Below are 15303 nucleotides of genomic sequence, written 5' to 3'. Positions count from 1 at the left end.
AATTTCTCCCCATTAAAGTCCCTTTGTGGCAGCGCTATGCTCTTTAGGGACAAAAGCACATTTGTCCTCTTCATTAATGTCACTTCCCCAAAGCAACACATCATCACAGTGTAAAGCTTGGTCAAACTGTAATTGAAAAGGCCCAAGGGGAATTCCTAAGGTTTTGTACCATTGGAAGAGTCCGGGGCGGGTGGGGGGGAGGGGCGATCCCCCTCACCCGAGCCACTCTACATCCATCAATGTTGAGTCGGACCCTTGGGGGTCTGTGGGAAATAACACATCTAGAATCATGTCAGGTAAACCCAAACCTGGCGGAGCCGCGCGGCAACGTCGCGGCGAGTCTGATTCGAACACGCTCGGCGGCGAATGGAGTGACTTCAAGAGGGGCCGCGATCAGAAAGAGAATCCTTCCGTCAGATGTGGACTTCACAGGCTTGATTACGCAGCCGCCTCGCCATGCATACTGCAACAGATAAAATTAAACACTCGCCGTTACGCACCGCTTTGAAACCTCCTGGATCATGATCAGTACCTTCCTTTTTTTTCCTCAACTGTTTTTTTTTTTCAAGTCCAACCTCAAACGGCGGAGATTTGATAAAGTGTGCAAAAAGTATTTCGCAACTAAACTGTCTCTTAATGAAACGTGATAGTTTTGAGAAAGCAAAGACAACAGGAACTCCTTGCGTTGTACTTTTTCTTTTGTCATATCTGAGGCGGCAGCGTGCGCTTTAGGTGTGACGATCAAAGCGACCAACATCCTTCGAACAAATGCTTAAAAAAAAAAAGGATTCTGTAAAATGTGCATAATCAAACAGCTGCGTTAAATTGCAACCGATATGTTGCCTTGATAATTATGCCTCAGAAGTGTTGACTACAGAGGACCAAAACTGCCCAAATTAAAAAATAAATACATACATAAATAAATGAATAAAAGTGAAAATAAAAACAGATATAATTAATTCAAAAATTAAATACAAAAAAATTGCAATAAAAACTATATATATAAATATAATAAATAAATGAAAGTAAAAATAAATACAAAAATAAAAAACGAGATTTCAAAAAATTTAAATTAAAATAAATTAAAAATGTTGAATGTTGAAATAAATACTTTGCAATGGCGGAGCTCAACCCAAGACACGCTTATGACCACCCCCCTCATTTGAATAACATTTTGACCTGACAGCGTCTGCAGCATGAAATAAATAAATGTGAGAGCAGAGCATTTTTATTGATTGATTGATATTTAATTCTATTCATATATTTATTTTTGTATTTATTTCAACATTTATTTTTAATATTAATTTTTGATTTTTTGAATCTTGTATTTAATTTTTTTTTATTTATGGATATATAATATTTTCTTTTTGTTTTCATTTGCATTTATATTTATTTTTTGTATTTAATTTTAGAATTATATTTTTATATCTGTTTTTATTTTCACTTTTATTTTTTTATTTATTTATTTAGTAATTTATTTATTTTTAATTTTGGCAGTTTTGGTCCTCCATAGTTAAGAGGAAAGCGTGAGGATTAAAAATAAAAAAAAAAGGTTCTCGCCCTTCTGCCCTTGCCGGTAAACGAAGGAGCTTGGGGTTCAAGGGGGGGAGGGGCTCTTGAGTCCATCTCATTCACGCTGTTGCGTCTCACTACATTACATCACTACAGACGCCTTCAAATGATTTGTCAACAAACGCCGGCAAGCACCATCAAGGTCCTTCCGGGTGATTTGTTTATTTGCTGAAGGTACGACTTGATGGCGGAGTCCATCCTGAATCGCTGAGCTCATCGGAGACCCTTAGAGGAGATTTCCCGCAAATTGTGCCTCATCGCTCACTGTCAGGAAGTGCGTGAAGTCGGGCACGGCGCCAATCATGATAAAGGAGGGCAAGAAAGGGGAGAATTTTTTTTTTTTTTTTTTTTTAAGAAGCATCCGCAGGGGCAAACTGCAATGCTTCAAAAAGACAAACATGCATTAGACATGAGGAGGGGCGGGGCTTTTGCCTGCGGCTCCAACGCCGATTGGCTGCTTGGTTTTGTGAGAACATGGTAACAACACGAGTTGAGGGAGGAAAATGTTCACGAGGCTTCCAGTACACCTCAATGAAGACGCGTGCTGGGATTTTGTCATTTCCTCACCGAAAACTGACGGCCGTGTAAACTTCATCCCCAGCTGGTTCCGGTTCTTTTTCTCACAGTAGACGATAACCTAAATATGTCACAACAAACCATGTGAGGGATCTCGCTCTTCTCTTATTAGTCTCAGGAACTGAAATAAGAACATTTGCTGATGAGTGACACAGCAATACGGAGCAAACTTGAAAATCAAGTCAAATGATCCTGAAAAGCACAAAACGTGCATTTCATCTCATCTGGTTTACTTCCTGCGCGTGTACCATCAATGATGTCATTTGGGGCGAAGCAGATTGGATCGAGGCCGGCTTGTTGAGCTCCATTGCAACACACAAGTAGGTGACTTGAGGTAGGCGGGTTATAATGTCTGTCACGATCTGCACCTTTCTGATTTTTAGAGAACTTTAGTTACTTACACATCAAATACCAAATTCCAATTATAAGCAAAAAACTTGAACTGCGATCTGTCTAAGTTGGGATTCGAACCATCGCCTCCTGATTACCGGTCAAAGCTACGCCGCACGACCCACGGAGCCGCAGTGGACTGCAGCATTCCCAACTACGGGACTCTTAACAGTTGGAACTAGTTAAGACACGAGCATCACAAATAAAAGAATCAGCAGAAGTTCACGCGGAGGAATAAAAGAAGCTAGGCTAACTGTTAGCTTACCTGTCAACTACAATGCGGTGGCAAACCTTTCTCGACATTTTTATCGGCCAACATATTAAGAACGCTCAACACAAGTTGCTCTTCTATTTGTGACCGTCAACAGTGCCAACTTCTTAATTGGCTGTTGTTACATTTCGGTGTTTGGTGTTCCAAAAAAAAAAAAAAAGGCTCAAATTTCTCTCAATTTATCAGTATGTGTGTGCCCTGCTGATGGTATGAAGTATCTGTTCGTCTATCTGGCTTTATACTCCTCCATGCAAAACAATCCTCAGTTTCATTAAAAGGGTTCTCGTGCTACAGGATGCACCCTAAGATTCCTGCAATACACCCAGAAATTAAGCATAATGTAGCCTTAATTTAAAAAAAAAAAAAGACAAAACAAACTGATTCAGATCCACACGGCTTTGAAATTACTTTAGATTAAGTTTGTGCAGAAAGTGGTCATGTCACACACTCCTTGGGGGAGGTAACTAATACCTGTCTGAAAGTGTGAAATCTGAGACAGCTTATGTTGGATCTCATTAAATCAGCGGCTGGATGTACATTTGGAACCCGGGCCTTCAGTGCAGACTTAATCCAGCTCTTAATACCACCACTAGCACGCTGCAATTACAGAAACCAACATGACTATAATAAAAAAAAAATTAAAAAAAAAGTAATAATGCAAATACCAGCATGCATATGTGCCATGAATAGCTTTGTTGTCATCCGATGAGAGCCTGTCGGGTCACCTTTTACAGCGCAACATTTTCTCCAATGAAAAAAATGAGAATGAGGGAGGGAAAAAAACAGCCACAGATGAAGCGCCTGTAGGGGGAGCACAGTATGAATCTGGAGGGGGGGGGGGGGCTCAGCAAACAGGCACACGTGAATACACAACAACTATTGAGGAAGTCAATTTTGTCTATTTTATATAGATTAAACCTCATACTCACCAAAGATGCTGATTGTGAGCGATGTTTTGCCAGCCTAAGTTGGCAGTAACAAGTTTTGCTCGGACCAACCAATTCGAATGTGGAAAAATGCTGACTTCATCAAAGGTCAGCTTGCTGACCCTTTAAGGACAAATGTGAAATCTGATTGGTTAAAGAAACAGTCCCATATAGTTTAGCTGTAACTACGTCTGTCGAAGGCCCTCGCCGGCGATGACCATCCGCAACACGACATCAGATTGTGCGCTTGTCCCTAATGTAGTGGCCTCAAATTGCCATTGTGTCGCCTTACAGCAGCGACACTCACATCGTCCCTTAATTGAAAGAACGGCTCAGACATGAAGCAGATTACCTTTGCCGACTCGAGTTCTACGCACATCGTCCTTTTATTCCGTTCTTTAATCCTTTTAGGGATTATTAATCATTATTTTACAGCAGAATCTTTATGATGCATTGTTGAGAGGGTCTCGAAACCTGTGGCTAACGTGCATGAAGACGCGAGGGGAAACAAACGTGCGGGGAAGCCTCACATGATGAATGGAGACGGATGAGATGCAAGACAAAAAAAAGGGCGGGGGGGGTAAGATGGCGAGCACAGTGGGACGGATGACAGACGAAGAAGATTTGGGCAGCAGCACCAATGGCTTGACCTGACGATGTTGAAGGGGTGTGGGGGGGGGGGGGGGGGTATAGATCCAATCCAAAAGACGGTCAGCCAGGCCGTTACCATCACTTCAAGTCAAAGCTGAGGATTGTACCTCGCCAAGCCGGCGCCAAGCGAGCCCCGAAAACCCCGGAGACGCCGCCCAGCGTACGTTACGCAAGATGTCACGCGCCGTTATGATGATGCAGAAAATCCAAAGACCTGCTGTGACAAATGGCTCCACCAGCTTCCCCTCCCGACGACGCACAGCTGGCGCTCAAACACGCCGCCGGTTGGGAAAAGCGCCCCCAAATCAAACAGCTTGATTTGCATTCGCTTGAGGTGGAGCGCAAAATGGCTGCCTGTTGCCAGGCAGAGCGCGCCGGTGGAAAGATGGCGGGCCCGAACCCGAGTGGCGAACCCGCAGAGCGAGGATCACGCCTGCTGGGAGGAAGGGCGTGGCTCGCTTGGCGCGTCTCGTGCCAGCGAAATGTTTCACACGGTCACGAAGCGTTGACAAGCAGCATCGTGACCACGGAAGATCCCAAACACCAAGCGAGCTCGGGATTTTGGCTTTTGGAGCATCAGATGACATTTCAGCTCCTGTTTTCGCATAAGAGGCTTTGACAGAGCATATTTTGGTGCTCATAACATCTCAAACAAGATTAGCCCTCACTAAGCATGCACTGTAAAAAACAGTTGGGTCAAAAGTAACCCAAAAATGGACCAATCCACTTTATGGGTCAATTTGACCCAACTTTCTGATGAGAGACTCATTTCTTGACTCAAAGTTGGGTCAAATTGACCCAAGTAGAGGATCAGTCCATTTTTGACCCATAGTTGGGTTATTTTTGATCCAACTTTTTTTTAAAGTGTACACTGTAAAAACAGTTGGGTCAAAAGTAACCCAAAAATGGACCGATCCACTTTATGGGTCAATTTGACCCAACTTTCTGATGAAAGACTCATTTCTTGACTCAAAGTTGGGTCAAATTGACCCAAGTAGAGGATCAGTCCATTTTTGACCCATAGTTGGGTTATTTTTGATCCAACTATTTTTAAAGTGTACAGTCGGATCAAAAATAACCTAAAAATGGACCGATCCACTTTATGGGTCAATTTGACCCAACTTTCTGATGAAAGACTCATTTCTTGACTCAAAGTTGGGTCAAATTGACCCAAGTAGAGCATCAGTCCATTTTTGACCCATAGTTGGGTTATTTTTGATCCAACTATTTTTAAAGTGTACACTGTAAAAACATTTGGGTCAAAAGTAACCCAATTATGGATCAAAAACAGACCGATCCACTTTAGGGGTCAATTTGACTCAACTTTTTGTGTTGTTTTATACAAAACGACACATTTTTTTTTTTAACCCAAGTAAAGGATCTGACCAATATTTCTGAGTTGTTTTACGCCGAAAGACCCATTTATTGACTCAAAGTTGGGTTAAATCGACCAAAGTAGAGGATCGGTCCATATTTCACTCGGGTTAATTTTTCAGTGATCATATTAACAAATACTACAGTTAATGAATTTGTTGTGTTAGAAATGCTTCTGATATCCCGACAAACGATGAAACGTAGTCAATGTTTTGGGAACTCCTCACAGCAAACAACCGATAGCAATAAACGCATTGCTAGCCTAATTTTCAACTGATTTCTACAAGATATATATTTTTTTTTTAAACACCAATGAGTTCACTGGAATTGTGTTTTTTCTTCGTGTGTGCAGATTGAATGGAGGCCACTGGACTCTTCATGGACATTCGATTTGTTGGGTTTTTCTTGATGTCTTTGACGATTTAGCCAAAACATGCTATTAGGCTAACGATAGCTTTCAGCTAATGACTCATCAGGCAGATTTTTTTGGGGGGGACAAAAGTGCAGAAGAAGCCAATGAAGACAACAATCGGCTTCTTCATTTGCTGACGAGGGAGACACAACTATTAGAAGAGACAAGATCACGTCTGTAAGTTTTGAAGCCACATGATAATATCCCATCATACAATACAGACTTCATAAGCGTGAATTCCGAGAGACGATCGCGTCAAACAGCTGCCAAGATGCAAAAAAAAAGTGCGGCAACAATACGCGAATGTCCCTACAGATGTTGTCCCCAAATAAAGCATCACGCAGCTCACAACTCAGCCAATCGCAACGCAGAAACAAACTCCCTCGTCTCACATATCATTACTTTAAATTCATCATTATTTAGACACACGCGGTGAAGATCAATGACTGCACAAAGAAGAGAAGAAGAAATGGGGAAAAAAGCAGGCAGAAGTTTTCATGGCATCCTGGAACGGAAACTGGAAATCAAATTCATAAACCGTCAACACTGCAGACAAAATCGAACGTACTTTCCCACTCAAGCCGACGCTTGAATATTTTTTGGTCAGGCCAAACTGTAAGCAACAGCTTCAAAGAAACGTTCAAATGGGCCACTTTTGACCCAGCGTCTTTTTGATACGGGGCCGTTCTTAATGACGCCGACGTCGGCCACGTGTTTCATGAGGGGAAAAAAACGCTGACGTGTGCGGCAGGTACAAAGTTGGACTGCTGGCAAATGACCTCGGTCATCAAACGGGTGCGACCACACACACACACACACACACACACACGCACACACACTTCCAAATGTCACATCAGCTCATCAAACTGCTCGCTTGATTTCTGCTCTTTTGCTCTTTTCTTCTTCTTCTTTTTTTTAAGTTAAAGGATTCAACCTAAGCTTCCCCACCTTTGAAGGGTCAAAGATATTTGTGGTGTTATAATGATCACATTTGCTGACATAATGCCACTTTTGACTCTAATGCCACACAACGCACTACATTCATTGTTCCAGAAATGTAAAAAAAATAACTTAAAATACACGACTGCACAGGTGAATGAACGATACTATATTAGATGAACATATATTTACAGTATATATTAATGCGTTTGAACTCTACTCAAAAATTCCAACAAGCCAGATTTCTTTTCCACCTTGGTGCTTTTTGCACTCTTATTTAAGACAATAAAAGTTTGTATTTCAGTATTCTGTGTCATTTTGTGTCAGATTTTCCACACTGCGGGAGTGACAAAACATTTTAGGACTTTTAAGTCAAGTTTAAAAGCTTTGTGTTATTTTAGTTCTAAATATCAAAAAAAAAAAGGCATTTTAAAAACGCTCAAAGTGTGTTTGTGTGCGGGAAAAGTTAGAAAAGCACAATTTGAGGAGAAAAAAAAAGTCTGCTGAGTGTTTTTTGTGTGTGTATTTACTTAACAATCGCAAATCATCGATTAACAATCGCCGCGTGTCCGGTGGTGCTGATGACGTCACTCGTGGCTTCTCTCCTGCGCATTTTATTAAAGGGGCTTTTAGGTCCGTGGTTCGGTTCGAACCACTGGTGGCAAAACAACGGGGAGCCACGCAAGAAATTCATCAGATTTGTTTTTTTTTTAACTCAATTGTGAGCATCCCGTTAGGGGTAAAAAAAAAAAAAAAAGGAAATACATTAATGAAATTGACCACAACTGCACATCTGATCAAAGAGAATATATAGACACTTTAATAAAATATAGAATACATAGTTAATTATACAACAGGCTTATATGTACAGTAGAGTACAGTAAAAGTGAATGCTAATTAAGACGCCTTTTATGCTATGACACTCAAGTGGATGCTCGCTCGCTCGCTCACGTGGCACACAAATGTGGAAATGAAATGTACATTGAACACAGACCCGAACACGCGTGCACGTGGCGCGCACGGAAAACTACACAGCCTCGCACGATTAACAATGCTGCGGGCCAAACACCGCCAATTGGAGCTCTTATTAAAAAAATAAAATAAAAATAAAAAGAAAAAAGAAAAAAGATCTTATAGGTTTCTGACAGCTAATTTACATTCAAAGTTTCCCGCATTGCAAGGGTTTACATTCATAGATAGAAAAGACAGAAGTAGGTTCCATGTTGACTAAAAAAAATAAAATAAAATACAGCCCACAAATAGACGTGAACACGATTTAAAAAAAAATAATAGACATCACCCACTGTGGGAGTGGGCGTGTCAAAAGCAACAACAACAAAACAAAAAAAGGTGGGGGGGGGGGGCATTATTATAACACGGTTCACAACTTCTCACTAAATCTGTAACACGACGAGCACAAAAAGGTACATGGAGTGCTGGAGCTGTCAAACACTGACTGGACACATCATTAGGTACACCTGCACAGTAGGACACCTCAAATGCAAGAAGAGCTTTAAATAAGATGGGGGTGGGGGCGGGGTTGGGGGGGATACATTCATTAAAGTGGTACATTGTAAAGTAATAAAGGTGCATTATGGGTTCTGCTTTGCACTGCCGGGCTTCATTACTGGTTGAGTCTCAAATGCATAAAAGCGGCAGCACGCATGCGGTTCTGTGAGAGACTCGCAAAGCGTGAAGCAGGAACCACAAATGGTCTTGGTGTCTCCCTAGTGGTACACTAAAGAACCACTACATTTCATATAAATCTCATTTGCATGAGTCAAATCATGCAAATGAAAACATTACAGTAAAGCTTTTATATATCTTATTTAAAATAAAAAATAATTTTAATACAGGACAGTTCATTTGTATTTAAGAGAAGTTTTTAAATTTCCATTTATTTTCTTAAGAACTGTTTTTTTTTATGCAATCTTGGTAATAGCCTACATTTTTATTTTAATAAAAGGCCTACTAGGTTACTGCATTTTGGTGTAATTTTGGTTACTTTTTTTTTTTTGGGGGGGGGGGGTAAAAAAGTTTGAGAACTACAGCTTTCGAGGTTCTCTTATTTACTGTATAATATCCAATAACTATTAGCTTCTTAATCGGTGTCATATAGAACCAAATTTGCATGAGTCCTTGGTTTGTTCTTTATGAATCACATATAAGAATTGATGCTAGGTAATATCAAAACAAGGTCGCCAAAACCAAAGAACCGCATTTATTAAGGTACTATAGAACCTTTAATTGTTTTGAGCAAAGTAAGAATTGCATCGTTCACCACTACTGTTATGTTCGTAGTGCGTGCATGCGAATAAATATATAGAATCTTAAAAGTCAGAAGTCAAGGAAAATAGTATAAGTTCATTAAACTATTTGTCCACGTGATTTTTAAAAGCTTGAGATTTGGTAACAAAAATGCCCGCACTAACCCAATGCATTTAAAAGTGAAGCTAATTTGCATTTTAGCGGGGCCGCACAAAATGATGTGGCGGGGCCAGAACTGGCCCACGGGCCTCGAGTTTGTCTGTGGGCAAACTTGAACCCCAAAGCCCAAATTGATTTGAATCGGGAGATGGAACCTGATTCAAAAGATACGACGGCTGCATCGAACTAAACCAAATCGTTCCACTTCAAAAATAAATGGGTATGATTATCCAATCAGGAAATGCCACAATCGACAGTACTGACGATTTGATTCATATGTCAAATGATAACAAGAAACTCTTGCCATCTCGGTCTAAGGCGAGAATTTGATCAAATCGTGATGCCACTGAATCAAATCACTTTGAAATCGAACAATTATCAAGAATCGAAGACTTTTATTGGAGAGGTGCACACCCGATATAGAGCTCATCAATGTGCTTATTAAATAGGATTGTGTCATGCAGGTGTACCTAATGAAATGTCCTTTGACAGTCAGATGTCTATTAGGAGTCGACGCCACTGTGGCACGTGTACCACCCGTTGACGAAGCCTTTCTGGAAGTGCGAGGCCGATGGGAAAGTCCTGCACGAGGGGTTCTGGTGCTGGAAAGTGTGGCCGGACTGGCCGCAGTGGTACTGGGCGGACTGGGCCCTGGGGCCGCCGCCGCCGCCACTTCCGGTGTTGCTGGCGCTGTACGAACCTCTCTGGAGCAACAGCGTGTTCAGCAGGGGCTGCGACCTGTTGTCGAACCCGAGTTGGAGACGTGACCTGGACTCGTCCGGACTCCCCGGGGACAAGGAGGCCTGCACGTCGCGGATGGGGCTGAGCAGCGGGGACTCGGAGCAGGGATCGCCCGGATGCGAGTCGGCCGAGGCGGTGATGGCGCCGCTTTGGGCCTCCTTGGCGCAGTGCAGCTTCATGTGCTTGCGCAGCGAGCTCGGGTGCGTGTAGCACTTGTCGCAGCCGCGCACCTTGCACGTGTACGGCTTGTCGCTGGAGTGGACGTGCGAGTGCTTCTTGCGGTCGCTGCTGTTGGCGAACCTCCGGCTGCAGCCGTCGAATTCGCATTTGAAAGGCTTTTCACCTGGACGTGCACATGGACAGAAAGGGAGGGGGGGGGGGGCGAGGTTAGGCCCGCTGACATCATGCCAGCCTTCAAAGCGTGATTCGAGAGAGGTGATGTGGAAATCGAATGCTGCGTTTCCTTCCTGGGCTAAATAAGGCAGAAATATGTTCCGCCCTGAAGACAATAAAAAAAAAAAATCGCCATTGTTATGTTTGCAAAGGCATGCAAGCTGAGAATGGATTTTGCGGGTGTACCTAATATTTGGGCTGTTTCGTGCACGGTATCCTCACGTCACCTTTCGATTACTCGCGTAGGCCTACTACTACTATATTTTTTTTTAGGATTTATATTTTCTATTTCAGCTTCGTCATATCCAAGCATCCCCCAAAGATGCTCGCAACAAGTGACGGAGTGACTTTCACTTGGAAATGTAGGTCAAGTTGCATTGATGCGTCTGCCTCGCAGTTGCCATGCAGAGAGAATTATTGCAATGTGTACCCCCCACCAACCCCCCCCCCCCTTCTTCTTCTTCTTCTTCTTCTTCCTTGCACTACCCTGCACACATGGGCCAGATAATCATAAATACATATTCGGTTTCATAGAGCCTTGTAAGTGAATGACTTTTATTGTAATCATAAAAAAACCAGACAGTTAATGTACTTTCCGGATATAAGACGCACAGCATGAGGCCAAGTCGTTCGTTCCTGCTTTCATTAGGGCAAACAATCTACACAGAGATTATTGCATATTTGTTTTACTAAATTCATTCGTTATTTATTATTATTATTATTATTATTATTATTATTATTAATTAATAATTATTAATTATTATTATTATACTACAATTATGTATATTCACTACAGTATGATTTTACAAAAGCAGCTTAATTGACTTTTATCTTATTTAGCATTTTAAATAAAACAGCCTATACTTAAAAAGAAAATCTGTAGAATTCTCTTCCTTTGTTACTAATAGTACTAACAATGATTATTATTGTTCTGCAGTGCAATTGTGAACCCACAACAGCGGCGTACGCTTTTAAAAAAACAACAAAAAAAACTAATGTATCCTTTAAATGTGTGTATAGCTTACAATATACTCACGTATAATTAGGGTTATAAATAAGAACAATAAAATGGTATTATAATCGATCATTGTGATGAATAAAGGGGGCTAATCTGTAAATAAATATCCGCGTCTTCCTTTTTTTGAGTAGGCCTCTCTGCATGTGCCGCCTGGTTGCCCACCCTGCCATGATGTGTTCCCCCCCCCCACTGATGTGCACGGGAGGGATGGGGATGGTCCCTGCGAGGCACACGCATCAAGCGCGTAACGGCCACGTCACCAGCTCTCCGGTGTCCCGGGATTTATTTAATAATTTCACTTGAATGAAGTGGGAGCGGCCCCCGTGCAGCAGCAGCAGCAGCAGCAGCAGCAACAGCAGCAGCAGCTAAATATACAGTAGTGGCGCCAAACTGCTTGACTCATCCTTGCAGCTGGCCTATAGCTTGCAAGACTTGAATTACACACTATATATATATATATATATATACACACACACACACACACGCAAAAATCATAATAATGTAAATATGTAAATGAAGGGTTGCCAATGGCCTAAATGGGGGTCACTATTTGGCAAGTCGACACAAATAAACATTTATGTTGCACGAGGGGCCATAAAAAAGTGCGTCTAAATGTTGTTGCCTGCGAGCCTCTAATGACTTAACAGCTTCACCAACGAATAAATAAGCAGTTTACAACCTATGGAGAGCCATAGTGCCAAGTTTGTTTTCCAAATTCCCCCCTCTGCGTGAAAATTGCTGGAACGAACCTGTGTGCGTCCTCTTGTGGATTTTGAGGTTTTCCGACCTGGCGAAGACCTTGTGGCAGCCGTGGAAGGGGCAAGGGAAGGGCTTCTCCCCAGTGTGGACCCTGACGTGGTTGACCAGCTTGTATTTGGCTTTGAAGGGCTTCCTGTCGCGGGCGCACCTCTCCCACTGGCACACGTACTCAGCCTGCTCCGCTCCGCCGACGTGCTCCACGGTCACGTGGCTGACCAGCTCGTACATGGTCCCGAAGGCTCTGGAGCACGGCGCCGCCGTCTGGCCGCCGCCGCCCCCGCAGCCGCCGCCGTCCGACGAGCTCCACTTGCACACCAGCTCGCTCTTGACTTTGGCGCACCTGCCGAGGAGCGCGTCGCCGCCGCCGGACGCGCCGCGGTGCGCGAAGGGCTTGTAGAGCCCCAGGAACTGCGAGACCAGCTGCTGGCCGCCTCCCTTGGGACTCGCGGCCGCGGCGGGCCCGTACGGGTGGCCCCGGGTGAGGAGGTCCCCAGGTAGCCCCAGCATCATCTGGCCGGGCTCGCCGCCGCAGGCCTGCTCCTGGTAGCTGGCGAAGAAGGCGCCGGTTCTGGCGTCCCTGCAGCCGGCGAAGTCGCGGTAGCGCGCCATGCCGCCATGTTGGTTCCCCCGCGCCGACGCCAGCTGCTCGGAGCCCGGTGGCATGCAGCCGCCTCCGATGAGGAAGCCCCTGGGGCCGGCGTGCTCAAAGTAGGCCGCCTCGGCAAAGTGTGGGAGCGGGTGGTCAACGTATGCGCTGGACCTCGTCTCGGGGTAGTCTCGCGACGGGTGCGAGGGGCAGAGTTTTAAGGAAGTGCCAGTGGGGAGTCCCGTGTGCTCCCCTGCCAAAGGTGGCAGCGCCACGCTGGGTTCGCCGCTCCTCTCCCCCGAGTTGAGAGGGCAGCCTGAGCCTGAGCCTGAGCCTGAACCCGAGCCCGAGCCCGAGCCTGAGCCTGCACTCAACCTCGCCTGCAGGCTTGTTGTCATGTTTGGGGCCAAAGTTTGCTTTGCGCGCAATTTGGGAGATGATTTGAAAAGCCAACAAACACACACACACACACACACACAAGGCGCGAGGAGAGGGACGGGACGTTTTTCAAAATGTCTGCTGCCAGATTGCCATTTATCATCTGCACGTGAAATGGTTGGCCGTGAACTTCGCCGCTGAAAGACGCACCGGAGTGCTGGAAGTTGCCGCGAGTCGCATCCCGCCTCACTTTTCTTTTGCCCTCTTGATTTGTGGCAATAACCGTGCTAGTAAAAGTGCCCCCGCAAACAGGCCGCGGCGCAAAATATAAAAGCGCAGCAGGCGCGGCGGCTTTTTGAAATGGGAGCTTTGGGATTGGCTGGAATGCGCCGTGATTGACAGCCACTGGGGTCTGTTTTAAGGAGGGGGGGGGGGGCTTGCACAAGGCGGGCGCGCGCTGCACGACACCCTTTTCAAGTGGAGCAGAGAAAATGCTTTGAAAAGTGCCAGCAATACTCCCAAATGTTGCTCGGGGCGCTTTTCTGGGCCCACCAAGACAAACCAGAAGAAAAAGCTTCATCACCTGCGAGGTCCGCTCATTGGAGAGGACTGCAGCAAAACACAAGACAAATGCAGGCCCGCGACTCATTTGCTTTTTAATTCCTCTAACACCCCACGGAGGGGGGAAGGGGGAGGGGGGGGGGGCATCGTGCAATGTCCAGCCTGTGAGTAGATTTTTCAAATCATGAAAAGTTGCGCAAAAATCTTCTGCACTTGTTTGTTGTTAGCTACGAAACCACAGCAAATATGTGAAAATGTGAAATATGTCAATGCAATGCAACACGTTTGAGCTGCACAATCATCCAACTCATTAATAATCATGAAAGGTGCCACTTTCTTCATGCAGCGGCTCGCTTACGTAAAAATGCTAATCAGCTCACGTGACAACCTTTCCAAACAATTGCATTCGGGCAGAAAATATTGACTTGCATTATAGCTAAATATACAGTAAAAGAAAAAAGAAGAAAAAAAAAAAAGAAATCCTCCATCCTCAGGCATGCAAGCAGTTGACATTTTTATGATATACGCAAGCCTTTATGATGACGTCACCTGCAGAGGTTCCTCGACAGTGACAATGCAAACGTCAAAAGGGGCCACGAAATGTAGCAGTAGTGATTGGACTGAACTGCCAGTGTTGGTCAACCTTTGACCCCCGTGTATTTTCAAAAATGAGTGGAGGTTGAAGGTCCTTAAAGGGCAATAAAAAAACCAAAAAGGTTTCAATCGGCCATTCATTGGCTTTAAAAGGGCTGCACAGAACATAAATAACAAATATATCAACATTCTTCACCTTTTGGCCATGAACGGAGAAAAAAAAGGACATTTATTACTTTTTTTTTTTTCAAACTGCCATATATATTTATCAGAATTAGTTGACAACACTGCAATAATAAGTCTGAATTTCTGTAATGGTTTTAACTGCCATAGGTGAACATTCCAATTGCAGAAATATAATATACAACTTCATTTATTTTCTTTATTTTAACTTAAATAATACATATAATTTAACGCTGTGAATTTCTCCAATGTAGGTTAAAAATAAAAAAAGGGTGTCTCTTAATTTGAATTTTTTAGATTTCAACAAATGTCAGACTCTCCATTGCAATTTGTGTTGGGTGTGTGACAGGCAACATCAAATATGTTGTAATTTATTTATTTTTTTTTACACTGCAAACATCTTTCTCATCTATGAACTGAATAATGTTGTCAAAAATCAATCAAGTGATTAAGAACACACACACACACACACGCCTGCCTTTACACACCATGCCACGAAAACATGCACAATTTCTTTTTGCAAGAGATGAACGCCAACTTATACATAGCCCT

The 15303-nt window shown here is 43.6% G+C and overlaps 1 protein-coding gene and 1 long non-coding RNA gene across 2 annotated transcripts in view; both read right to left on the bottom strand.

Annotated features, from left to right (window-relative positions):
* The window catches only part of LOC144058754 (uncharacterized), a 102756-nt gene that overhangs the window by 25625 nt on the left and 61828 nt on the right, over nt 1–15303 (bottom strand). Inside the window, exon 2 of the long non-coding RNA XR_013295471.1 lies at nt 309–463. This is a non-coding gene — a long non-coding RNA (uncharacterized LOC144058754). The remainder of the gene's footprint in view (nt 1–308; nt 464–15303) is intronic.
* zic6 (zic family member 6) lies at nt 7904–14030 on the bottom strand. Its single transcript, XM_077577251.1, has 2 exons — nt 12440–14030; nt 7904–10622 (listed from the first exon to the last, which is right to left on the bottom strand). Exons 1-2 carry the CDS (start codon nt 13431–13433, stop codon nt 10042–10044), a joined length of 1575 nt encoding a protein of 524 aa, XP_077433377.1. The 5' UTR covers nt 13434–14030; the 3' UTR covers nt 7904–10041.

This window comes from Vanacampus margaritifer, chromosome 10 (assembly GCF_051991255.1).
Source record: "Vanacampus margaritifer isolate UIUO_Vmar chromosome 10, RoL_Vmar_1.0, whole genome shotgun sequence".
Taxonomy (NCBI): domain Eukaryota; kingdom Metazoa; phylum Chordata; class Actinopteri; order Syngnathiformes; family Syngnathidae; genus Vanacampus; species Vanacampus margaritifer.
This window is presented reverse-complemented; position numbering and strand designations above follow the sequence as displayed.

What these genes read in the sequence shown, in the direction of transcription:
- zic6 (XM_077577251.1), bottom strand. Translation starts at nt 13,433, where the DNA reads ATGACAACAAGCCTGCAGGCGAGGTTGAGTGCAGGCTCAGGCTCGGGC. An exon ending in CCACAAGAGGACGCACACAG is followed by an intron (nt 10,623 to 12,439) that starts GTTCGTTCCAGC and finishes GTGCACGTCCAG; the next exon opens with GTGAAAAGCCTTTCAAATGC.